Consider the following 25,643-nt stretch of genomic DNA (forward strand, 5'->3'; position numbering starts at 1 on the left):
TCCATCTTGATCATGTATTTACAGGATTTGCTTGTTTCAAAAGCAAAAAGTTTACTGATACAAGATATCAATATTTTCTGATTGAATTTATAGAAAATTGCAGAATCATGCCTAATTGTTATAAAGTACATATATTTTTTTAAGGAAAATGCTTGGTGTATTAAGCTATGCTTTGACAGCATTTGCAGGCTCTTATTCAGCAGAGATCAATATTTAAAATATTTTTAAGAGGGAAATCTGTTATCTATGGGTAGGGAAATATGCTTTAATAAATGGGTGCCTGAGGTTGATATTATACAGGTGGAAGAAGTTGGAGAGATTTAAAAATACCTACTGATCAGCATGCATCATTATTGTACTGATAAATCAGCACTTGCATATTAATCATTTGGGACTCAGTAACCAGAATGTTTTCTACACAGAACTCAAATTTGCCTGAGAGAGGATAAGATGAAACGAAATACTCTATGTTTTTTGGTACCAGATTTTGATTAACTGGGTCCTGAATGGAGTATTACAGTACAGTACAAGTATATGTTTTGGGAGCCTGTATTTGGTGATGGGGTTCTTGTACTGGTAGTACTACAGTAAATGTGAAAGCAAACATTATACTGTACATGTATGCACATTTAAAAGTTAATGAGTTCATGTATACATGGTACAAGAGTTTGGCTATTAAAGGTATTTCTCTGCATGTTATATGATTTTGAAATTTTTTAGTACTGTAATATTATATCCACTGTTCCTTGTGGTGATGCTAATTAAGGGCATGGAAAGCAAACATTTTTGTCTTCATTTTGCTAAAATGATTGAAATACAGTATTATGGGTAATGCAGTGGGATTGTCTTTCATACAGTGATGATTTATTGTGAGGGATCTTCATATATTGCTGGGTGTCATATTACTCGGAAAGTCTTTTTTTTTTTTTTTATTAATTTTTCCTTTCTTTTTTAATTTTATTTTTAAATAATGCAGTATAATTTTTCTGAAATCTTCCCCATGATCAATTTTTCACAACAGTGGAAGAATGTTTTTAGTACATATTTCAGATTAATGTGGCCCAGCTATATTAGGTTTTAGTTTAATAAATAATAATAAATGATAATTGATTATTATTATAGTGTATTTCATAATACTCTACTTATAGGGTACAATAAATTGAAAGCCTAAAGTATGCACACAATATGTATTTGGTAAAGTTAGATTAGGACTAAGAATATTAATACTAAAAGACTACATAGGTGTAGGGTTATTTTATGCTTGTAGGTCTGGTACATGCTAGTGTACCAGACTACAAGCATATTATATATTCAAAGGTTAGTCATTAAAAATTGAAATTGTAATTGAAAGTTTGGAAATAGTTTAATTGTATGAAAGTACAGCATAACAGAAGATTAGTAATATTAAAATGTTTTGAGTTTTGTTAGGTGGTGTTTTTGTTAAATTCTCTCATCATCACTGAGGAATGAAAAACTAAGCAAAAAATACATGGGAGTAGAGCCCTTTAACCAGGGTTGTCATGAATTTTTTTTTAAACCCAGTCTGCCTATTTTTTTATTCATATAAATAGCCCAGTTTTTTTATGAAAAGTCCATTTTTTAATTCACTCTTTTTTTTATTTTTACTGATCATAATGTTTTTATAATTAACCTAAAAACTGAACGTGTATATAATTACAAAGAAATCATTAGTAAGAGATTTAGCCAGGGTGTGACATCTGCTCACTTAGTGGCATATCAAACACATCACAAGTACAGAGGCAGTACTACATTGACTAGGGAGCAAGAGGAACCAGCTGCTGAATGGCTGACACAGATCAGTCAAGCTTATTTACCCCTTTTGCTTACTTTCTCCATTCGTGATGAGGATATATACCCTAAATCAATGCTGATGCCAAAAAATGACAAACTTTCTGCATGGTCAAGTGTTGGAAACTCTTGAAAATTAAAAACTGTACCAATTTGGTTTCAAATGAATTTTATTGTTTCAAACTTGAACTAGGTATCCTTCTAGCAAGCTCTGCTTCAGTTGAGAGCATCTTCTCTACTTTTGGGCAAAGTCATACTTAATTACGAAACAGACTAGGTAATGAAAAGACTGAAAACCTTGTGAGGTTTAATTGGATGCCTAAAGATTAAGACAAGGACTGGTAAACACTATATACATGTAGTACACACACAGTAACAATCTTTACTCATCAGTCAAACATATCACTGTTAATAAAGTCTTGTTAGATAAGAGCTATACTTGTGGGTTGTAAATTTGTAATGTGTCTATTACAAACTCTTGTTTAATTATAATTTGTTTAAAAATTAAATGCTATACTGTACAGTACAGATACTTTACTGATTTTTTTGAACATAAGTTCATTTTCATTTTATGCAGTAATGAAACATGTTTATAGTTTATATATAAAAATTCAGTATTCATATTAATGATCTACATTCCATTAATGATTTACTCGAAATCTGAATTATGCTGCAAAGTATTAATGTATACAGTAACAGTACAATATTTAAAAAAAAAAAATACTGTATTTTTGACAATCCTATAAAAAACATAAAAGTTTAAGAGCTAGATTACCATAACTCTCTATATCCAAACCATAATAAATAATAGCTTTTTGAGTTAAGGTGCTAGGTCAGGCCCATTTATTTTTCAAACTAAAAAATCCAGTACAGGTGAGTACATGTAAGTGGGTAGCTACCCAGGAAGCTTCCCATGACAGCCCTATCTTTAATACTGTAGTTGTATATACACAGTTAAGGAGGTTTTTAACATTTCATCACCACTTGCTACGTTTTTCTCAGGTAGGCATATCTTGTGAAATATGCTGGGTTTTTTGTTTGTGATAAGACCTTGTTTTGTACATTGTATCACCACTTGTGAAATCGTGTGCATTCCTTATCACTCACTCTGACTTGCGTACTTCTTTCTCTTTCACATTCTCTTCCTCTCCCCCCTCTCTCACTTTCCTCTTCCTCTTTCACTGTCCTGTAATAATAACCAGCCCAACAAACTTATATTCCTCACAAGGACCCCAATGGAAATAATTCACTCTTGACTTTTTCGGGGTTATCCTAGGTATTGTACACTGTATGATAATTATGCTACTTATATGTACCTGTACCTAAGTAAACTTACTCTAAACTTGATAAGACCTATAAAGAAAACTTTTACATGAAATTCATGAGTTTGCTCCTTTACAATCAGCTGGGCACATCATTTCTGTTTAACTATATACATACAGCAAAGTCCTGCAGGTGCCTTGTGCATCTTTCATGGGAGTGTAATTTTATTTTCCTATTTAGTACTGTGATTGATGTAGTGTCACTATTTTCCTTTAACTTATGTACTCTAAATTTTAATTGAGAGATGTACCATATCTTTATAATATGTACTCTAAATTTTAATTGAGAGATGTAACACATCTTTATAATATGTACTCTAAATTTTAATTGAGAGATGTAACACATCTTTATAATGCCTTTTAAACAAACTTTATTTCTATAAAGTGGGGTACAGTATACAGCGGAACCTCAGTTTTCGTTTGCCCTGGTTTTCGTCTGATTCGGTTTTTGTCCCAGTTTTGGTTCATCACCTCGGTTTTCGTTGGTCTACTGTACCGAATGTTTCTGCCTGTCTGCGCCCACAGAAAGCATCCAACACATTCAGAGTCAGTCTGGCTTTGTTTCTCATCAAGTGTGCATTCATCTGAAACATTTCATAATAATCCATTGTTTTATATGCTTGTTTATTGAGTGTGACTGCTAGTTAAGCCACCATGGGGTTTTGAGGAAGTCCATGGGGTTAGATGTGAGTGGCCAGGATCTGGAAGAGTTGGTGGACGACCACAGGGAAGAGCTAACCACTGAAGAGCTGCAACACCTTCAACTGGAACAGCAACAGATCGCAGCTGAGGAAATTGCTTTAGAGGAAAAGGAAGTGAGAGGGGAGAGTGTGATTTCTTCTTCAGTGATTAAGGACATGTGTGCAAAGTGGAGTGAGTTGCAAAGATTTTTGGAGAAATATCACCCTAACAAAGCTGTTGCAAGCCGTGTCTGCAACATGTTCAATGACAATACTTTGTCCCATTTTAGGCAAATCTTAGAGAGACGCCAGAAACAGACCAATCTGGACAGATTTTTTTGTGCGACAGGGGTCCAGTGCCAGTAAAAGACAAAGAAGGGAAGTAACCCCAGATAGGGACTTGATACCTGAAGTCCTTGTGGAAGGGGCTTTCCCTTCCAACCAATAACCTCTCCTCCTCCCTCTCCTTGTTGTGGTGAAGAGGCTCTTGGTCTGAGGAATCGGACCTGTCGGTCTCCTTCTTCAGACCGAACCTAATTACCCCCCAATCCCCCCCTCCCTATCCCATCCTCCCCTTTTTCCTTTCCTCCTCCTCCTTCCCACCCCTCCTTTTTGCCCTTCCTCTTTTTGGCCTTTGGGATTTCTCCCACAGGCGCGCTAATTCCTAGGTAGGGGAAAGGATACCAGGGTCCATCCCATTCCGTTGAGGTTCTTGGCGGTGGCGTAGTTTGTCGTGGAATCTGGATCGCCTGGGGATGTCCCGATCCCTCTCCAGTATCCCGGAGTAGCTTTAGGTGTCTTTCGGGCGATGGGTGTATCTCTGGAAGCCACCTTTCGGATTCCAGGGGTGGTGGCCGAAGGAGGTATGCTTTGTGGTGGATATCCAGCCGCCCTCTCTTTTGTCCACCGAGGTAGCTCGGCAGATGTGAGGTTGCTATCCCGGATTGCTGGTTTACTGGCATGAAGGGTAGGGTATGGCACGGGTTCCATGCTGCATCTGCGCTACTAGCGGTGCTGAGGTCCTCTTGGGCGCAGAGGGAGATTTCCGGCCCCTTCATTCCTCCTGGGAACTATTCCTCCCTGCTCCCCTCTTTTTTTTATTCTTTTTTTTATTTTTATTTTCTTTTCTTCTTTCTTTTTTTTTTCTTAAAAACAAAAAGCAAAGGAGTAACCTAACCATGGAGAACCCAAACCATGAACCCACTACCCCCGGGCCCCTTCTTGATACCGCACCCCATTCTGACCCTGCCTTGTTTTTAGACCACTCTTCGGACACTCCTGATGCCCCTGTACCTCTTGCTGGTGCTGTTTCCCCACCCGCTTCAGGTACTGAGGCTTCGACTGACTCCTTCGATTTATCTGACCTCCGCTCTTCTTTGACTATGTTTCCGGCCTCTCCCTCTACGGTACGGCAATTTTCGAATCGCCAGCCCATTTCACGCCGGACCAACTCTGGTCCTACTCCTAAACGCCAACGTCAATCTCCTGATGATGCTCCTTTGTTACCTTCCCATTCTACTCGGAAAAGACCGACACGTCATGCACTCCCTCTCCACGCTCAGTTTCGGACACCACAATGGACTAAATTCTTTACTTTAAGACCGACTTCTTCTTCTGCCTATCTTTCTGACCATAGTATTGGCAAAGCGCTCCTGCGTCATGTTGGTAGAGATATTTCATTTCATGCTCTCAAGAGTGGTACGCGCATCGTCACTGTCCAGAATGCTACCCAAGCTCATGATCTTTCTCTCCTTTCGAATATCGATACTACTCCTATCACTATTGAAAAACATCTTTCTCTCAATTCTTGTAGTGGTACTGTCATTCTGCCCCATACCATAGTCCAACAGAATTTCCAGTCATGTGGCAATGACATTTTTGAACAGCTGGAACTCCAGGATCTCCCAATCCTCAAAGTAGACACTTATGTCCTTCCTGCCCGGGGGCGGAGACGTTACCCTTGCAATGTGGCTCGTTTAACTTTTGACAGCCGAGAACTCCCGTCCTCTGTATATGTCGCGGGACATCGGTTACAAGTTCGAAAGGTGATACCTACACCGCAACAGTGTAGAAATTGCTGGCGTTTTGGTCACCCAGCGAAATATTGCAGATCTATAGCCGAATGCCCAGTCTGTGGTGCCGACGACCATTCTAATACATCTTGCAGTCAACCTCCATCTTGCCTTAATTGTAATGAAGCTCACCCTTCGTACTCCCGCCGTTGCCAGGTCTACTTAAATGAACGTGAAATCCGTTGCCTCAAAGAGGCAGAAGGTCTCCCTTATGCTATGGCAGTTACTCATCTCCGCCTCCAAGGGAGACTACCCCGTGTTTCTTATTCTCGTGTTTCCAAACATCCCCCCACTTCTGGGGTCCCATCTTCTGCAGCCTCCTCTGTTGTTACCCCTCCCATAGCCACTCCGGCATCTAATCCTTTTGCTGTCCTTGGCTCTGACGTCCCGACTACAACTCGGTCTGTTCTCACATCTTCGCGTCCTTCCTCACAAGCCCCAGTATCGACAAGACCTCGTACGACACCTAATAACAATCGCCCCTCTACTTCTCGGAAGTCCAAAAAATCCACATTGCTCAAATCTTGTTTGCCGCTTCCTTCCCTTCTTCCACCTCCACACTTTACCTTTCCAGTCTCTGTGCCTAGTTCTTCCCCTCTCTCTGGCTCTATTACAAGTGTGGAGATTCACCCTCCTCCTTGTACTATGCCTTCCACCCCCATTCCCTCCCAAGTTTCTCCCTCTTCTGCCACCTCCCAGGTTTCTGCCTCTTCTGTCCCCCCCCACACTTCATCTCCAGTCCCTTACACTCTTTCGTACCCCTCTACTTTGGTACAGTCCATTACTGTCCCAATCTTACTCACCCTCCCCCTTCTATCTCCAATATGGTCTCCCATACATCTTTGAATTCAGAAACACTTGAAGCCATTTCAGAATATATTGCAGACTAAACCTTCAATGGACACTGATTCACTTCCTGTTCCTTCTCTTCCCTCTCCTCCATCTTCACAACCCTATTCTTCGCAACGCTCCGTTCCTTCGCTGCTTGAACGTCTTCCAATACCACCACACGTTGACTTTTCTAACCCCTCTAGTCCGTAGGCTCCTTTCCCTACGGATTCCTGGTATTTTCTTCATCGCCAATCATGGCCTATTTACAGTGGAATATCCGCGGCCTCAGGGGTAATCGGGGTGAGCTTCAGATGTTGCTTTCCAGGTTTTCCCCTGTTGGTGCTTGCTTACAAGAACCAAAATTACACTCGGCTGTTTTCCAACCTATCTCAGGCTATAATTTATTGTATTCTTCGGATCCTTTCTCAGATGGGACCTTTAATGAAAGTGCCCTTCTTCTACGTAAGTGGTTTACAATGTTCTTTATATCTCTCTCCTTCTCGAGCATTTTCTATCCCAGACTTTGCCTTTCTTGTTTCATCCTTACCACCACCACTTCTGTTACTTGGTGATTTTAACGCCTACCATTTCCTCTGGGGGGGGTCTCATTGTGACTCGCATGGCATCCAGTTGGAGGCTTTTCTCGCCTCTCACCCCCTCCATGTTTTAAATACGGGTACTCCCACCCATTTTGATCCTCGCACTCATACTCTCTCTTGCATCGATCTATCAGTCTGCTCTTCCTCCACTGCACTAGACTTCACCTGGTCTTTTCTACCGGACTTACATGACAGCGATCATTTTCCAATCATTCTTACTTCTCCTTCATATTCACCACCTTTCCGTAGCCCTCACTGGCAATTTGATAGGGCAAATTGGGACCTTTACTCGCAGCTCACTGCTTTTAGTGAGGTTCCTTCTTCATCCTCCATTGATGAGCTCCTACACCTCTTCTCGACGTCAGTTTATACCGCAGCTTCTCATTCTATACCCCAAACCTCAGGCAAGCATTCTCAGAAGTGCGTGCCTTGGTGGTCTCCTGCTTTTGCTCGTGCAGTACGTTTGAAATGCGCTGCATGGGCAGGTACCGATACAATAGAACCAATGAGAGACTTCTTGATTTTAAACAGAAGCGTGCGATTGCTCGCCGTGTCATCCCTGATGCTAAACGCACTTGCTGGCGAGACTATGTTTCCACCATCACCTCTGCTTCCTCTATGAGTGCAGTCTGGAAAAAAGTGAGGAAATTGAGTGGTAAATACTCTCCTGACCCGGCTCCTGTTCTACGGGTCGCTGGTATTGATGTAGCAAACCCTCTTGACGTTGCCATTGAAATTGGCACTCATCTGGTCCGTATTTCCCGGGGGCTCCATCTATGCCCCTCGTTTCTTTCCTCAAAGTCTGCCAGAGAGTTAGTACCCTTGGACTTTTCTTCTCTCAGAGAAGAACAGTATAATGTGCCTTTTACACTTCAGGAACTGGAGGCAACACTCTCAGCTTGCCGGTCATCGGCAGCTGGACCTAACGACATTCATATTCGTATGTTACAACATTTACATCAGTCAGCCCTTGTAGTCCTCTTACTCCTCTTCAATCTTATTTGGGCACAAGGAGCTCTTCCCCAGCTGTGGAAATCTGCCATTGTTCTCCCTTTCCACAAGCCGGGTACTACAGGACATGATGCCTCCCACTATCGTCCCATCACTCTTACTGGTGCAGTTTGCAAAGTGATGGCACGTCTGGTAAATCGCCGTTTAACACAAAGTTCAAAATATTCCAATTTCAAAATAGGGTCCAGAATGAACAATGTAGGCATTCCCGGCACTAAACTAACATTTCCTCTGTTCATTAGTTATGTTTTGAGGCTTTACAAATAAATTCCATTTTGATTTTTTATTCACATAATGAATTTTTATTCACACCAAAAAATAGAAGATTTACTGTTATGCAATACTGTAATAATTGTATAAATATCATCACCATATTTGTGAATGTACAGTGGACCCCCGCATAACGATGGCATCGCATAGCGATTTTTCCGCATAACGATTACTTTTATCGCAAAATTTTTGCCCCGCATACCGATTAAAAACCCGCATACCGATTTTCGTCCGAGACGCGTCCAATGTGCCCTCACATGTGCCGGCCGTCCCATTGTTTACCAGCCAGCCTCCGCGGTAACATCCAAGCATACACTCGGAATATTTCGTATTATTACAGTGTTTTCGGTGGTGTTTCTGGAAAATAAGTGACCATGGGCCCCAAGAAAGCTTCTAGTGCCAACCCTGTGGTAAAAAGGGTGAGAATTAGTATGGAAATTAAGAAAGATTTTGAAGGGTTTGGGGCTAACCCTGAGAAGCCTATGCCAGTTGTGGAATCCATTGTGCCTACTTCAAAGATTAAGGAAATGTGTGCAGAGTGGTTTGAACTGCAAACCTTTATAGATGAAAATCACCCTGACACAGCTGTTGCAAGCCGTGCTTGTGACTATTTCAATGACAATGTTATGGCCCATTTTAGGAAAGTCTTGAAGAAACGGGAGGTACAGAGCTCTATGGACAGATTTGTTGTGCGACAGAGGTCCAGTGACTCTGAAGCTGGTCCTAGTGGCATTAAAAGAAGAAGGGAAGTAACCCCAGAAAAGGACTTGCTACCTCAAGTCCTAATGGAAGGGGATTCCCCTTCTAAACAGTAAGAAGATAATGCTCTCCCCTCCTCCCATCCCATCAATCATCACCAGATCTTCAATAAAAGTAAGTGTCATGTAATTGTGCATGCCTTTTTCAGTTTGTGTGTATTAAAATTAACATTTCATGTGGTAAAAAAAATTTTTTTTCATACTTTTGGGCGTCTTGCACGGATTAATTTTATTTCCATTATTTCTTATGGGGAAAATTAATTCGCATAACGATTATTTCGCATAACGATGAGCCCTCTTGCACGGATTAAAATCGTTAACCGGGGGTCCACTGTATATTAGACCCACCAGCTGACGTGTATTAGACGTGTGAGGTCGTTTGTTTACTCTTGAATATCGGCAAAAATTTAACATTTCTGCTACTTTGAGCTCAGTTTCAAGCCATTTCCAGTGCTAAAACCAATCAAAATCATCTCTATTTCTGTAATATGTCTTCCATTCTATCAAATGAGACCAAGAAATCGCAAATACAACTATAAAAAACATACGAAAAAACACTGCAAAGTTGCTGTTTTAATCGAAAAATCATGATTTCATTTTTTTTCTCTCATTATACACAGTGTGCTGCAGGATCTGTTTTATGTGGTGCACACATACCACATAGATGTATTCTCTCATATCTAGGCCCAAATGTACCACTCACAGTTTATCAGAGTGAGCTGAGCTCATGGCGTAGATCTACGGTTTGGACCCTGAACGTAAAGCCATAGATCTACGGGACGGACCCTGAAAGGGTTAATGTGGTATTTAGAGACACACAACAGTCTCTCCGCTAGTCAATATGCCTTTCGTAAGGGCCGTTCTACCATAGACCCCTTACTACGCTTGGATACGTATGTTCGTAATGCCTTTGCAAATAATCACTCGGTTATTGCCATATTTTTTGACCTTGAGAAGGCATATGACACAACTTGGAGGTATAATATTTTGGCCCAAGCCCACTCCTTAGGCCTCTGAGACAATCTACCATCCTTCCTTAAGAACTTTTTAACTGACAGGCATTTCCGTGTTCGAGTCAATAATGTGCTTTCCCCGGACTTTGTCCAAGCTGAAGGTGTCCCTCAGAGATGTGTTCTGAGCACAACACTTTTTCTCCTTGCTATAAATGATTTGGCCTCTGTTCTTCCACCCAATATTTGGTCATCACTCTATGTTGATGACTTAGCTATTGCTTGTGCAGGCGCTGACTGTCATCTCATTGCAGTTTCTCTCCAGCATGCGGTCGACCGTGTTTCCACTTGGGCCACCACGCATGGGTTTAAATTTTCCAATACTAAAACTCGCCAAATTACTTTCACTAGACGCTCTGTCATCTCCGATCATCCTTTGTATCTCTATGGCTCTCGTATCCCCGAACGTGATACAGTCAGGTTTCTAGGCCTTCTCTTTGACCGTAGGTTATCCTGGAAACCTCAAATTACCTCTCTGAAGGCAACTTGTTACAGCCGGCTAAACCTTCTTAAAACCCTTGCTCATCTTTCCTGGGGAGCTGATCGTCGAACTCTGCTTTGCCTACATTCAGCCCTCGTTTTATCGAAACTCGATTATGGTGACCAGATTTATTCAGCGGCCTCTCCTGCCACTCTCTCTAGCCTTAACCCCATCCATCACCAAGGATTACGTTTATGCCTTGGTGCTTTTCGCTCTTTCCCTGTTGAGAGCCTCTATGCAGAAGCGAATGTTGCATCCTTGTCTGATCGCCTTGATGCCCATTGCCTTCGCTACTATGTACGCTTTCACGATCTCCACAATCCATCCATTTATAGAATGGTCACCGGTATTAGTAGACATTCTTTATTTGTTCGCCGCCCCTGTTTGCTCCGTCCCTTTTCTCTTCGTCTACATTCGCTCTTGTCTTCCCTTCAGTTACCACCTTTATATGTTCATGTAGCATCTCACTTTTCCCTACCCCCCTGGGAAGTTCCAGCTGTTCGGGTCTGTTCTTTCTCACTCCCTTGCTCGAAAGCCCAACTGTCTACGGTGGCTTCCCGCTCTTTTTCTTGATCACTTCCACTCTCATTCTCATGCCATCGCTGTGTACACAGATGGCTCTAAGTCTTCAGACGGTGTTGGATTCGCAGCAGTGTTTCTGGACAGCGTCGTGCGAGGGCATTTGCTATCTTCGGCTAGCATTTTTACTGCTGAATTGTATGCCATTCTTGCAGCACTTATTCGTATCGCATCTATGCCTGTGTCATCATTTGTGGTAGTCTCTCACTCCCTTAGTGCTCTACAGGCTGTACCAAAATTTGATACATCTCACTCCCTAGTTCTCCATATCCAACTTTGGCTACGCCGTATCTCTACAAAGCATAAAGATATTGTTTTTTGTTGGGTCTCTGGTCATGTCGATGTACAGGGCAATGAACAGGCAGACACTGCTGCGTGGTCAGCAGTACATGACCTACCAATTTCCTATAGAGGTGTTCCATTTCTGGACTATTTTGCTGCAATAGCTACCCACCTTCACACCCGTTGGCAACAACATTGGTCAACTCTGCTCGGTAACAAACTTCATTCTATTAAACCGAGCATAGGTTACTGGCCGTCTTCTTGTCATCAGTGCCAAGGTTGGGAGACCACACTCTCCCGCCTTCGCATTGGCCACACTCGTCTTATTCATGGGTATCTCATGGAGAGGCACCCTGTTCCTCTCTGTGAGCAGTGTCAAGTTCCAGTATCGATTAGCCACATTCTGTTAGACTGCCCCCTCTATCAATGAGCACGCAGAATTTACCTCCAACGTCGTCTTCGTTCTACTACTCTTTTACCTTCCCTTCTTGCTGATGGACCCTCCTTTAATCCTGACTCTCTCATTGACTTCTTGACAACGACTGATTTACTCCACAAACTCTGATGATGATACCTTTCGCACTCCCCTCGGCCCTTTCTAGTTCAGTCTCTTGCTGCCCTTTACCCTTTCACCATCCACTGCCCCGCTGTTATCCGTAACCTATTACTCATCCATCTCCCTTTTGCCACCTGATGCCCTCGCTTCCTTCCTGCCCTGCAGCGTTGTATAGCCCTTGTGGCTTAGCGCTTCTTTTTGATTTTAATAATAATAATCCTCCTCCCTCTTCCCTCCTCACGTCTTCCATGTGCCAACAAGAGTCTTCTATAAAGGCAAAAGTAATATTAAATGTTCATTTATCTATTTCATTAGTCCTTTATATATTTATTTCTCATTGTTTTCTGTATGTAAAACTATAGTTATTCTCTATAAAATGCATTTTTTGTTAATACTTTTGGGTGTCTGGAACAGATTAATTGGTTTTTACATTATTTCTTATGGGAAATATTACTTCAGTTTTTGTCGAATTCGGTTTTCGTCAGACTTTCTGGAACGAATTAATGACGAAAACTGAGGTTCCACTGTATTATTCAATTAGGGTAATTGACATATACTGTATAAACTACTTTATGGAATGCCCCCTATAATGCAAGGCATTTCAGGGAGTCCATTAATGCAAATATTAGTGACAAACTCATTCCAGGGTCAGGAAATAGTTTGTGAACCACTTGGTTGTCTGACAATCCCACAAAAATATCTTCACTTTAATCTCCATCGCACAGATATCCTTTCATTCTAGTGTTCAGTGCCCAAAATTGCTATATATAACATCAGCACATTTATCAAGGATAAGTATTTATTTGAGATTCAAAATTTTCTGCAGCATATGATGTTTATAAAAAAGTGGCTAGCCACAATGGATTTTTAAACTTTCTGGCTATTTTAATTATAACTATATACATATTGTATATTTTATTTAAAATTTGTGTTTTCTAATTATTAATTACTGTATTAATTAATGTGTGGGTATCTGTGCTTCTCAGCGGAAGCCGAGCTAGCAAAACATTCAAGCCTAAGAAACACATCCCTGAAGGCACACACCAGTATGACTTGATGAAACATGCAGCTGCAACGCTTGGCTCTGGGAATCTTCGCTCGGCAGTGATGCTGCCGGAGGGAGAGGACCTCAACGAGTGGGTGGCAGTCAACAGTAAGTTTGGAGAAGTAATTGTGAGCTACATCAGTGAGTGGAGAATTATCGTGCATGGTCTACACAGTGACTAGAGTTATAAATTTTACGTATAAACGTAAATACCCATAAATGCATGAAAAATGCTTAATGAGGTTTATATAATATATTAGGCCTTTTCCTTCTATTGTCTTAGTCCTTTCATAACCTCAAGCTAGCCCTGACTACTCTGATTGTAGCTCTTAGCTTAGTGGTAAAGTATATTCAAATTACAACTGAAAGAACCCAGAATTTCTTGAGGCTGATGGCTTTGTCTCCTGAAACCTCTTCAAAGCACTTGGCAAACATCATCTTTTTGTAAATCTTTTCAAAATTTGTAATCACTTGTTGGTCCATAGGCTGAATCAGAGGGGTGGTCTTGGTTACACATGTTATATCTCAAATTTTTCATCGCAACTCAAAACTAAATTTCTTTGAGGGTAAATCATAGCTCAAAATTATCATAACTCGAGACTAATGTAACTCAAGGGACCTCTGTATTTTAGTATTTATTATGTTATTATTATTATCACCTTTTCTCATAATGTCATTTCATTGTAGATATAGAAAATTACTATTTAGTGCTCATGTTTTTACATAAAAGCTCTTATTATTTCAGCAGTAGATTTCTTCAATCAGATCAACATGCTTTATGGAACAATAACAGAAATGTGCACAGAGGAGTCATGCCCTGTGATGTCTGCAGGTCCTAAATATGAATACCATTGGGCTGATGGGCAAACTGTGAAGAAGCCTATTAAGTGTTCTGCTCCCAAATATATTGACTATCTGATGACTTGGGTACAGGATCAACTGGATGATGAGGCACTCTTTCCTTCCAAGATTGGTAAGGTTCTTAAAAATTGAATAGAATGTTCTTCAATTTTTTATTTAATGGAAACACAGGTGGCTCAGTAGTAGGGCTTTCAACTCAGTCTAAGGACTTGGGTTTGATGTTAGGTTGAATGGGGTCATTAGGCATGTTTACTTACAACTGTTGTCTCTATTCACCTACGAGTAAATAGGTACCCAGATGTTATTTGATTTTTGTGAGTTGCATTCTAGGGGATGGTGGCAGGTGGTAGTATACCTTAAATAGGACTAGGCTTGAAAATTAGTCATAAGAATAGCTGTTAATCTTTAAATTCGAGTGTAAGAAAAAGATTTAGTTATATAAAATAGGAAGTGGATCAAATGAAATGTAGTTTCTTGTTTTGCTGACATGTTTCCATTATAGTTCATATTTCAAATATGTAAGAAAATGTTGCAAACAACACTGAAATATGAAGAAAACTATTTTTTGGCTTAAAATGAATTTATTAGATTATTTTACTACTACATTTCTTTATCATTTAGTGTATGTACATGTGTAAACATGTAAGAATGGCAAGTAAATCTTATAGCTTCTTAAGCTCCCCTCAAGGCTAGTTCCTTGATGCTTGTGAAGGGCTTTTGTTTCAAGGAATTGAATCTGAATTCCCCTTCCTTGAATGGAACCTTATTGCCTCCTAGTCTCCCAAGTTCTGTATGACCTCTTCAGGTTTAGCACTCCCTTTGCATGAATGTAATAATAAAATTCTATTTAAAATTAGGTATTGGCTATGGTACCTTTATTTCATGCAACTTTATACAGCACATACATACAATATAGTACAGTAGTTCTTACTCACATAATGTTTCTTTTCTCCATAAACATACATGTCATGAATGGTGGCTATTACAAAAAAAAATGATTTTTTTAAGATGGTAGTTTTACTCATTTTGTAATAAAGAGTTCGGGATATATAAATACACGTTAAAATAAATGAATCTTTAATTTTATTATTTTTTTTTATTATCACACTGGCCGATTCCCACCAAGGCAGGGTGGCCCGAAAAAGAAAAACTTTCACCATCATTCACTCCATCACTGTCTTGCCAGAAGGGTGCTTTACACTACAGTTTTTAAACTGTAACATTTACACCCCTCCTTCAGAGTGCAGGCACTGTACTTCCCATCTCCAGGACTCAAGTCCAGCCTGCCGGTTTCCCTGAACCCCTTCATAAATGTTACTTTGCTCACACTCCAACAGCACGTCAAGTATTAAAAACCATTTGTCTCCATTCACTCCTATCAAACGCGCTCACGCATGCCTGCTGGAAGTCCAAGCCCCTCGCACACAAAACCTCCTTTACCCCTCTCTCCAACCTTTCCTAGGCCGACCCCTACCCCGCCTTCCTTCCACTACAGACTGATACACTCTTGAAGTTATTCTGTTTCGCTCCATTCTCTCTACATGTCCGAACCACCTCAACAACCCTTCCTCAGCCCTCTGGACAACAGTTTTGGTAATCCCGCACCTCCTCCTAACTTCCAAACTACGAATTCTCTGCATTATATTCACACCACACGTGAATCTTTAATATAATATGAAAACAATCTTTGGTCTAGAGGTATTTAAAATATATATACAGGTTACAATAATAAATTATTAGCATCTTGAAATAATAATATATATATATCTTTTTTTTTTTTTTTTTTTTTTTTTCTCCAACAAGTCGGCCGTCTCCCACCGAGGCAGGGTGACCCAAAAAAGAAAGAAAATCCCCAAAAAGAAAATACTTTCATCATCATTCAACACTTTCACCACACTTGCACATTATCACTGTTTTTGCAGAGGTGCTCAGAATACAACAGTCTAGAAGCATACACATATAAAGATACACAACATATCCCTCCAAACTGCCAATATCCCAAACCCCTCCTTTAAAGTGCAGGCATTGTACTTCCCATTTCCAGGACTCAAGTCTGACTATGCTAAAATAATAAATTATAAATAACATTTGTATAATAATAAATTATGATCAACTCCGTGTCTCACACGACACTTATAATGATGCTCTGTGTCCCACATGACACTTATTCGAGTTGTGACGCTCCTTCTCCACCGCGTCACTCGACACCCTTTTCGCCGTGTGATGACGCTCCTTCACAACTGTGTCCCTTGACACCCTTTTCTCTGTGTCACCAGACCCTCCAGCTCTCCGTGTCACACGACACCCTTTGCGTCATCCACACCCTTTCACGACTGTGTCACACTTGACACCCTTATCTCTGCGACACACTCACTATCAACATAGCGTCTTTCGAGAGGCCAGTCACATGATACTATTCAATGTACACTACAACCAGGCCATCTTCAGTGTCACACGACACCCTTTTCTTCTCAGTGTTCCACTACGGTCCTGTAGCATATCTCAATATTTCACTCCATCATACTTCCCTAAGTGTCACACTATGGTCCTAGCTCAGTTCAGTGTAACACTCCAACCTTTTCTTCATGTAATGTCCCACTAAAACAGAATCAGATGACTCCAGCCCACAGTTGACCAGCATAGGCGGTGAGTTCGCAGACATCACTGGTCGTCCTGTAAATACTCTCTAAGGCCGGTAGAAGTACACCGTAAGATGGTCTGGTGAGTACTATCTACCGCCTTCAAGACCAATTGACACACCGCAAGGTGGTCCAATGAATTACTAGCAGAACACCATGCTGCAAGCTCACTGAGTGTGGCCGTCAAGTAACTGAGGCCATCAGACTCAGTGAGCTGCGGTGAGCGGCTCTTCTAAAATCAGTAGAAGCCCGTAAAATACTCTCTACTGCCAGTAGATATGTACCATTAGGTGTTCTGGTAACTACTGCTTCGATGCGTACCGTGAGGTGTTCAGGTACTTACTGCTTCTAAAGCCAGTAGATGTGTACCGTGAGGTGTTCAGGTACCTACTGCTTCTAAAGCCAGTAGATGTGTACCGTGAGGTGTTCAGGTACCTACTGCTTCTAAAGCCAGTAGATGTGTACCGTGAGGTGTTCAGGTACTTAATGCTGCTAAGGCCAGTAGATGTATACCATTAGGTGTTCTGGTAACTACTGCTCTAAGGCCAGTAGATGTGTACCGTGAGGTGTTCAGGTACTTACTGCCCTAAGGCCGGCTCAGCAGTCCCCACATTGGGTTTGATGACGTACCCAGTGGTACTGCCAGCCGGCAGGTTAACCATTTAACCACTAGTTTGGTAGGGGGCTGCAACAGTGGCTAAAATGCTAGGAAAAAGGGATAGCTACTAAAAGGACTGGAATTTTTTTTTTTTCTTTGGGTCACCCTGCCCCTTGCATTGGTGAGAAATGACCTGTGTACAATACATTTCTGTGCTATATATTTTACTTGAAAATAGGCAAAATACACATGCATAATAACATTCATAAATTGGAATGTATTCTATGAAAATGTGTGTTCTGGTGTGTTTCAACAGTTTTATCTTAGGAAGCTGGCCATCTTGGGCATTGAGGGAAAGTGAAACTTCCATGAGTAACTCTTCTGCGAGAAGAAACCTTTTCTCATAAAAGTAGAATACAGTACCAGGGTTTAACTGTAAATTCTCTTTTCCTACATTAATTTATTTATGAATTTACATTAAAAGTTAATTCTCTTTTAAATGATTTTTGTATAATTGTATGTATTTTAATTCACTTTTTTCAACAGGTGTACCTTTTCCAAGGAACTTCCAGAGTAATGCTAAGACAATACTGAAGCGCCTCTTCCGAGTGTATGCACACATTTATCATCAGCACTTCTCTGAAGTAGTACAGTTGGGTGAAGAAGCCCATCTTAACACCTCTTTCAAACACTTCATATTTTTTGTCCAGGTGAAATTAAAATAGTTATGTATCATAAATTATTTTAAATATGGATTGAGAAAACATTTGATTCACAACCAAGATTGAAGTATGACAATAATGTACTCTCTCTGGCAATTATCCACTACTTTTTGTTTCTTAGGTAATGTCATTATTAGCATTATTAAAAGCAAACTTTAAGAGATTGCAGTAATCTTAAGTCATGATCACTTGTCACCAGTTAAGTCACAGATCTTGAAGGCAGTTCAAAGCAGAATAAGGTAAGTTAAACCCTGCCTCCTATTATACACACCCCACCAGTTTCGGTGAATATTTTGCATGGCGACCAAAACAGACTTCTCAGTGACCCTGCCCAACCACCCATCTCTGCCTGCAGCTACTGCATTGGTTATAGAATTTGAACCAATTTTCCTAAAAATTTTGGAAATGATTACCGGAAAATTTTGGTTATACAGTAATAAGAATTTATAGTGAATGTAACCAGTTTCAGAGAAAAGAGGATATATACATAAAAGGAGGATATACATACACACGAAACATTTACACTCTCCCTCCAGTCTTTCCTATACCAACCTCTACCCCACCTTCCCTCCACCACAGATTTTACAGCCTCCAAGTCATCCTATTTTTATTCCATCCTCAATGTGACAGACTTGGGTTTTTTTTTTTTTTTTTACGCATCGGCTGTCTCCCACCGAGGGAGGGTGACCCAAAAAAGAAACACTCGCTCACCATCATTGAACACTTTCACCATCATTCACACAGTATCACTGTCTTTGCAGAGGCATCCAGATATGACAGTTAAGATGTCACTCCCAACAGCCAATATCCCAAACCCCTCCTTTAAAGTACAGGCATTGTACTTCCCACCTCCAGGACTCGAGTCCAGCTAACCGGTTTCCCTAAATCCCTTCACAAAATATTACTCTGCTCACACTTCAAGATCTCATCAGGTCCCGAAGACCATTTGTCTCCTATCTAACACTCGCATGTGCTGCATGTCCAGGGCCCTTACACACAAAACCTCTTTTACCCCCTCCCTCCATCCTTTCCTAGGATGACCCCTACCCCTCCTCCCCTCCACTTGGAAAATATGGGAAAAATTTGCTGGGTTGATTGATTTTGAAAAAAAAAAAAAGTCAAAATCCATTGGTTATAGAATTTTACTATAAGAACAAAACATTCTCATGTCTATCCACCACAGCTGCCATTGCAGGCCACTTACCTCTTCCCTGTTAGTCCATTGAATTAAGAATTTACTCTATTTCTCAAATTTTTTACATATTTTTTTATCACATTTTTAAAGTGGGTTTCTTCCCTTAAAATCTTGTACAGCTACTGCCTATTAATTTTTTTCCAGAATAAAGGTGTTATTACTATTTTAATCACTTTAACTAGAAGTTAAAACCAAAATGCTAGCTAGAATATTTCTATCTTGACATAAAAATAATTATGAATTATATTTTCAGGAATTCCAGTTGATAGAGCGGAAAGAACTTGCACCACTTCAGGAGCTGATTGACAAACTGGCAGCCAAAGATCGATGATTCCAAGTGTAAAAACTATCCAGCTTCCATAAGTGTTTAGGCAAAGGGAAGAAGAGGAGAGATCTGTGTATCATCCTAATTTGGGTTATCACAGACAATGGGGAAAAGCTCTCACGTATTGATTATGTTCTCAGGGAAGAGGCTCGTGGATTTAACCATATATGGTTCTGTATTATGGCCAAATAAAACATTGATTTGGTACATTTAATAAGAATATCCCAATTCTTCAAGTAGGAGATGGGTCACTTCAGACTAATAGCTAAACCCTATTTTTAAAATTCTCATTATGTCATCGTAGTTTCAGAAAGTGATTAAAGTCAACTTGTGGGATATTCCCATTGCAAAATATGAGAAACTAATCATTGTATGTGAGGAGTTGAAAAGTTACTAATTTATTGTAGTCGTAAGTGTAAATTGACATTCGTTGTTTTTGTATGATGACAGACTTATGCCTAGTAAATTTATGGGCATAAACATGTGTGGATATACCTCACTTGTGTGTGCTCCTAAAGTCTGCTTGTTGTACTTACCGAGACCAGAATGTTATTGTTTGATATAGAATGATCTTGTTTGTTATTTCTTTTAAGAAAGGGTAAGATTGCCTGTAAACAGACCTTTCCATGATTATGGACCAGTTACTGTATGAAAGATGGGATGGTCCTTATTGGTTGCTAGAAGGCAAGAGGAGAATACATTTGATCTTAGCTGCTTTTCTTTAAGTAGCAATATACGTTCTGGACATTCCGAAATGACCACTGATAGCGAGACATTGCAGAAAAAACAATGAAATTGTATATGTAATTGGACAAATGCAACAAAGATTCAGCAGCTTTTATTTGTTCTTAAAAATATAATGCTGTCTGCAATTGCTTACAAAGAGAGTTAGTATTAAACCTTGAAAGAGAAAAGGAAGGAGAAGTAAGTTTTGCTTTTTGCATATTATTGTACACATGAATAAGACTCGCAAACATTTTCATTCCCCATTGAAATTTCTGCAACAAATATTTTAACTTTAAATTTCCTCCCACTTGCCTGATTGTCTTGTACTCGTGTGGTAATCTTTCTTAAATTGTTCTGTGCTTGCAGGATGCTCTTTGGTTTCCAGACCATGTAGACACTAATTTACATAGTTTATTTTTCCCTGAAGGTTATATTTTTCTTTACATAATTTTATTATACTAATATGGTATAATGAGTTTTTACATTTGGTTAGCTAATCTAAGTTTTTAATTTGTTTAGGTAGAGAAATTTATTTTGGAGTTTGCATAATTACAAGTATTTTAAAATGTATAATAGTTCCACTTAGCCACTGATTTTTTAGAGCCCACTATTTGAAAGCAATAAAGCTGGGGCAAGAAATGTACTTATCTTTGATAAATTATCCTTAGTGTTTAGTATAGCTGTAAAGAAATAATATTCAAATTTTTTAGTACATTATTTTAGAGTATTGTATATGCATGGTTAATTTTGCATTGGTGTCAGTACCTTGTAGTACACAGCAATCTAATTTATATTATTTGCAGTAACAGTAGTTGGGTACAGATTCTTCAGACCTTGGTGGGGAAGTCTAATTAGGTTTTAGTAATTTGTTTTATATTTTCACTCCTTTTGTTTATATTGTCTCCTTGTTCATGGTATAAATATGTTATAGTAATTACTGAGCATGTATTTACATATCAGAAGTAATGTTTAGTAAACTTTTAGATTTGTATGTTAGATATTTGCTTCCTCTTTATTAAATTTATACAGATAGTGGTCCTTTGTAAAAGGAAAATTATGAAATGGTATACACTTACCTTGTTCCTTAAAGAAGTCAGTTAATGAATAAATTTGAAAGAAGCACAATACTAGTCATGTGCCCTTTGTAGAATTACCCTTGATAAGCTTATATAAATTTAAATGTGATGTGTAAATGTACTTGTGGTCAGTTTTTAAACTTTAATGACATGGCAACAATATGGTAAATTATGTTGTAACCCAGAACGTATTTACGTGATTATTTGTACTGTATGGTATTATTACATTAGTGGACGAGTGTTATACCAGTAAGGGTCATACAGTGCTTAGGGACTTGAAGGCAATGAGGTTTAGTCTGAGGAGGAAAGGGTAGGTCCAGTTGTTTGCAATGAGCCCTTCAGCATCAAGGCTTCCCCTTGATTGGGATATTGTATTATAATTATATTCATGGAGGAGTGGTAAACTTGCGAGTCATACATCTCCTTGGGTATTGGGAGGCAGTCGGGTTCGATCTAACAGAAGGGAGGATAGATGTATTTCTTGGATGATAGCCCCTCTCCAGCATCAAGGTAGGAGAAGAGTAGTATCAATACCAGTATGCCTTGAGGAATACTGGTACTGTGGATCAGTTTGAATTCATTCACCTGATGGATGAAATTCCATTATATGAAGTCCTCATTTCAAGAAATGCCCACTACTAGTGCTAGGAACTGTTGTGATTAACTGATGTGTACAAGTGGGCCAGAGAGCAGTTAGATTGGTCAGATAATATAGGTGTAGAATTGGGTGTGATAATAAGCTAATGCAGTTATTTAGCTTATTTTTTGTAGAAAAAGGGCCTTACTGGAATTAATAAAGTGTTCTGATACAAGGTACATTGAGAAATGGCATGGATGTGTATGATGCCCAGTATTAAAAATAAGGAATTATTGTTTCTTTGGTGCTTAAAAGTCAGGAAAGTAGTTTCTTGACTCACATTTATTTAAAGGTTGTTTCTTATTGGAAGCAAAGTTATTTTTGGCTCACTGAGTTTTTTGGTGTGAATTAATCCACAGTAACTTATTTAAAATTATGGTACTACATAACATGTATTCTTTGTTAAACTTAGTGTAAAAGCTGCAAAACACATTTTGGTACAATTGGAATCGTCGTCGTCTTTCAACAAACCGGCCGCATCCCACCAAAGCAGGGTGGGGGCCCCCCCCCCCCCCAAAAAAAAAAAAAATTGTAAGTTTCTCTTTTTCACTTTAGTTATGTATGCAGGAGAAGGGGTTACAATTGGAGTCCTGTTGAATAAAATGCTTACAATGAACTGCCAGCCATTTCTAGAGCTTCCATGATGAGTATGGCTTGGATAGACATATCATATCAATTTATATGTATATATAAATATGATACAAGAAGTATGGGATGGCTTATTAAACAAGTTTGTCTAAAACCTGACAAGATCAAAGCACAAATCTGTTAAGAATGAATGCAAAGCACAGATTTATGGTATCAGCTTTATCCCAGACTTGTAATATTGGCATGGCAGAACATCTTCACCTCTCGCATCTGTCTTGTTTGCTAAGTACAGTGGAACTCCAGTTTTCGTACTTAATCCATTCCAGAAGGCCATTCTAAATCCGAAACATATGAAAACTGAAGTAATATTTCCCAAAAGAATTAATGTAAATACAATTAATCTGTTTCAGACACCCAAAAATATTAACAAAAAATACATATTTTAAAGATTAGCTATAGTTTTACATACAGAAAACAATGAGAAATAATTATAAAACACTAATGAAATGGATAAATGAACATTTAACATCATTTTTACCTTTATTGAAGACTTGTTGGCATATAGAAAATGGCTAGAAGGGGAGAGGGAGGAGAGAGTATTGTTTGGAGACTTAAATATGACGCCAATATCAACTCTACGGCTTATTTATCCATCGTAATTCATCTAATATGACATAAACAATATTAATAACATAGAAACATGATATATACTCTAGAATGAATAAAATATGTCATTACGTATGTGAGGAGTGGTGGTGGTGTTTGGTTTATCAGGGCCACTGACAGCATAAGCCGCACGTATAGTGGAGGAGATGTTGGCATTGATTTAGGGTGGTGGAAGATATGCAGGCGGCGTATGTTGTCAATGGCCCTATATACCTCTAACAACATTGGAGGAGTTAAGTTTTGTGGTGTCCTTTTTCTTTTGCTTAATCGCTTAACTTGCTACACTTTATCATTGGCTGGCACTATAGCCTTTATCGATTCCTGCTGCTTTAGTATTGTACATATTGTAGAATCACTGAACAAGGCACATGCTCCCCTCTCAGCCCTTTACCAAAGGGTTGGCACTTGAACTTTCTTTGGGCCCATGGTGGCTTATTTCACAGTCGCAATCAATAAACAAGCACAAAAATTGCAAAAATGTTTCGGATGGATGCTCACTCAACCAATGACAAAGCCAGACTGACGGCATTTCTGGGCAGGCAGACGTGTCTGATATGTACGATTTCCGGATCGAGGTCCAACATCCAGAACAAAATTTCACCCAAAAATGGGTTCTAAATCCGAAACGTCCGATATCCGGTACATACGAAAACCGGAATTCCACTGTAACTTTGCTTATTTTAAAATGAGAAATCACTTCTAAGAGATCAAAGTATTGAGTGTTTTTGAAACTGGCAAGTTCTCCCAGGATATCTTGTACACATGCGATCAATCCCTTTAAATTAATGAAAATTGCTAGCGAGAACAGAGCAAAATAATATATAGGTGTGTACAACGTACATAATCCGATAGATTGTGCTGCTTATAAATGGTAGATTTTTGGGGGGCAAAAGCAACTTAATTTTTTTTAAGTACTATTATATTCATATTGGTGGTATAATGATTTAATAAAATAAAATTTGCTTATATCACATTAGTAAGGTGTAATAAGATTTTTTACACATTAATGGAAAAGTTATTTTAGAATCTCTGATTTGGAGCATGTTTGCATTTGTGGAAATGATAGATAAGGAACTGGTTTCAGTATCAATATTTTGTTGGGCATGATATTTGTGTTGTGTTCATTTACAGTGGTCCAGTATACATAGTTTTTCTTTTTATTAAGTTTTGTCTTTATGGCTGACCCAGAAGATTATTAATCTTAAAATATTTTTTCTTTGTACATATTTATATACCATATATATATTAAAAATTAAGATTATGACACACAAATAAATTTTTCCCTTATTTTCCATGAAAAGTAGGTGTGTGTATTGACACACACACACACACACACACACACACACACACACACACACACACACACACACACACTCACAGGCAGGGCCAGGAGCTGAGTCTCAACCCCTGCAACCACAATTAGGTGAGTACACGCGCACTCACACTTGCGCGCATGCACACACACAATGTACGTACTTATACACATACATGTACGTACATGCGTTTGCAAGAATGTACAGCAGTTTATTTAGTCTTGGAGGTGCTTTTAGCTCTTGAATGAATTGCCTATATGAGAAGCATGTTTATTATTGATGCCTCAAGTCACTGCAACTTTAAAAGTTGACTAAATTAAAAGTTTATTGGAACACTCTCTAGTGATGCTTTTATAAATGTGCAGGAGCCTTGAATGGAATAAAAATGCTTATATTAAATGTTTACATGAAAATGGTGTAATTACATAGCTTTTAAATTAATACAAGTTGATGGCATTAGTAGATATTACCAATTATGAAGTTACATTTAAGGGCCTAAAACAACTGAATGACCTAAAAGTTTGTAATACTTGTGTTTGTTTTTATAATAAAGTGAGCTACCAGTTCCTATAAAAATGCAATATTTGATTGGGTTCAGATTTAAATTTTTATATGAATCATGTATTTCAGTAAAATGAACTGAAAAATTCCTCTTTAAATATAGCAAGAATTTTTAGTCTTGTAATTAAGTTGTAATACATATTTTTATCTTTACTTCCTATTTTATTGTTGCCCTTTCAATATCATGCTGTATTTTGGTGCATTACTGTTCTCGGCTTTTGATTTATGTACAGTAACAATAAAACCCTGGTACTATCCATTCACAGAATGTAATCACTATTACGTACATGAAAACAACTAGGCCCGTGTTAAGCAACATTTATGTAATCTGTATACAAACAAAATTATTATTTGCAAAGCAGCGTTAAACCCAAATGAATTTTGCAGCACTGAGTGGTAATGATATGGATAAGAGTGAAGGGTAGCCTTAT

At 39.0% G+C, this 25,643-nt stretch overlaps 1 protein-coding gene across 1 annotated transcript; it reads left to right on the forward strand.

Annotated features, from left to right (window-relative positions):
* The first annotated feature begins 13,225 nt into the window (after window positions 1–13,225).
* mats (MOB kinase activator-like 1) lies at window positions 13,226–25,365 on the forward strand. The gene is made up of 4 exons (XM_070096422.1): window positions 13,226–13,413; window positions 14,051–14,278; window positions 17,950–18,113; window positions 19,574–25,365. The coding sequence occupies exons 1-4, from the start codon at window positions 13,317–13,319 to the stop codon at window positions 19,649–19,651; spliced, it is 567 nt and encodes a 188-aa protein (XP_069952523.1). The 5' UTR covers window positions 13,226–13,316; the 3' UTR covers window positions 19,652–25,365.
* Window positions 25,366–25,643: the final 278 nt, after the last annotated feature.

This window comes from Cherax quadricarinatus, chromosome 53, assembly GCF_038502225.1.
Source record: "Cherax quadricarinatus isolate ZL_2023a chromosome 53, ASM3850222v1, whole genome shotgun sequence".
In the NCBI taxonomy this organism is placed as follows: Eukaryota; Metazoa; Arthropoda; class Malacostraca; order Decapoda; family Parastacidae; genus Cherax; species Cherax quadricarinatus.

Excerpts from the sequence above, each read along its gene's own strand:
- mats (XM_070096422.1), top strand. The coding sequence starts at position 13,317 with ATGAAACATGCAGCTGCAACGCTTGGCTCTGGGAATCTTCGCTCGGCA. Across the intron at positions 13,414-14,050 it reads CGAGTGGGTGGCAGTCAACA|CAGTAGATTTCTTCAATCAG; the intron begins GTAAGTTTGGAG and ends TTATTATTTCAG. Across the intron at positions 18,114-19,573 it reads ACTTCATATTTTTTGTCCAG|GAATTCCAGTTGATAGAGCG; the intron begins GTGAAATTAAAA and ends TTATATTTTCAG.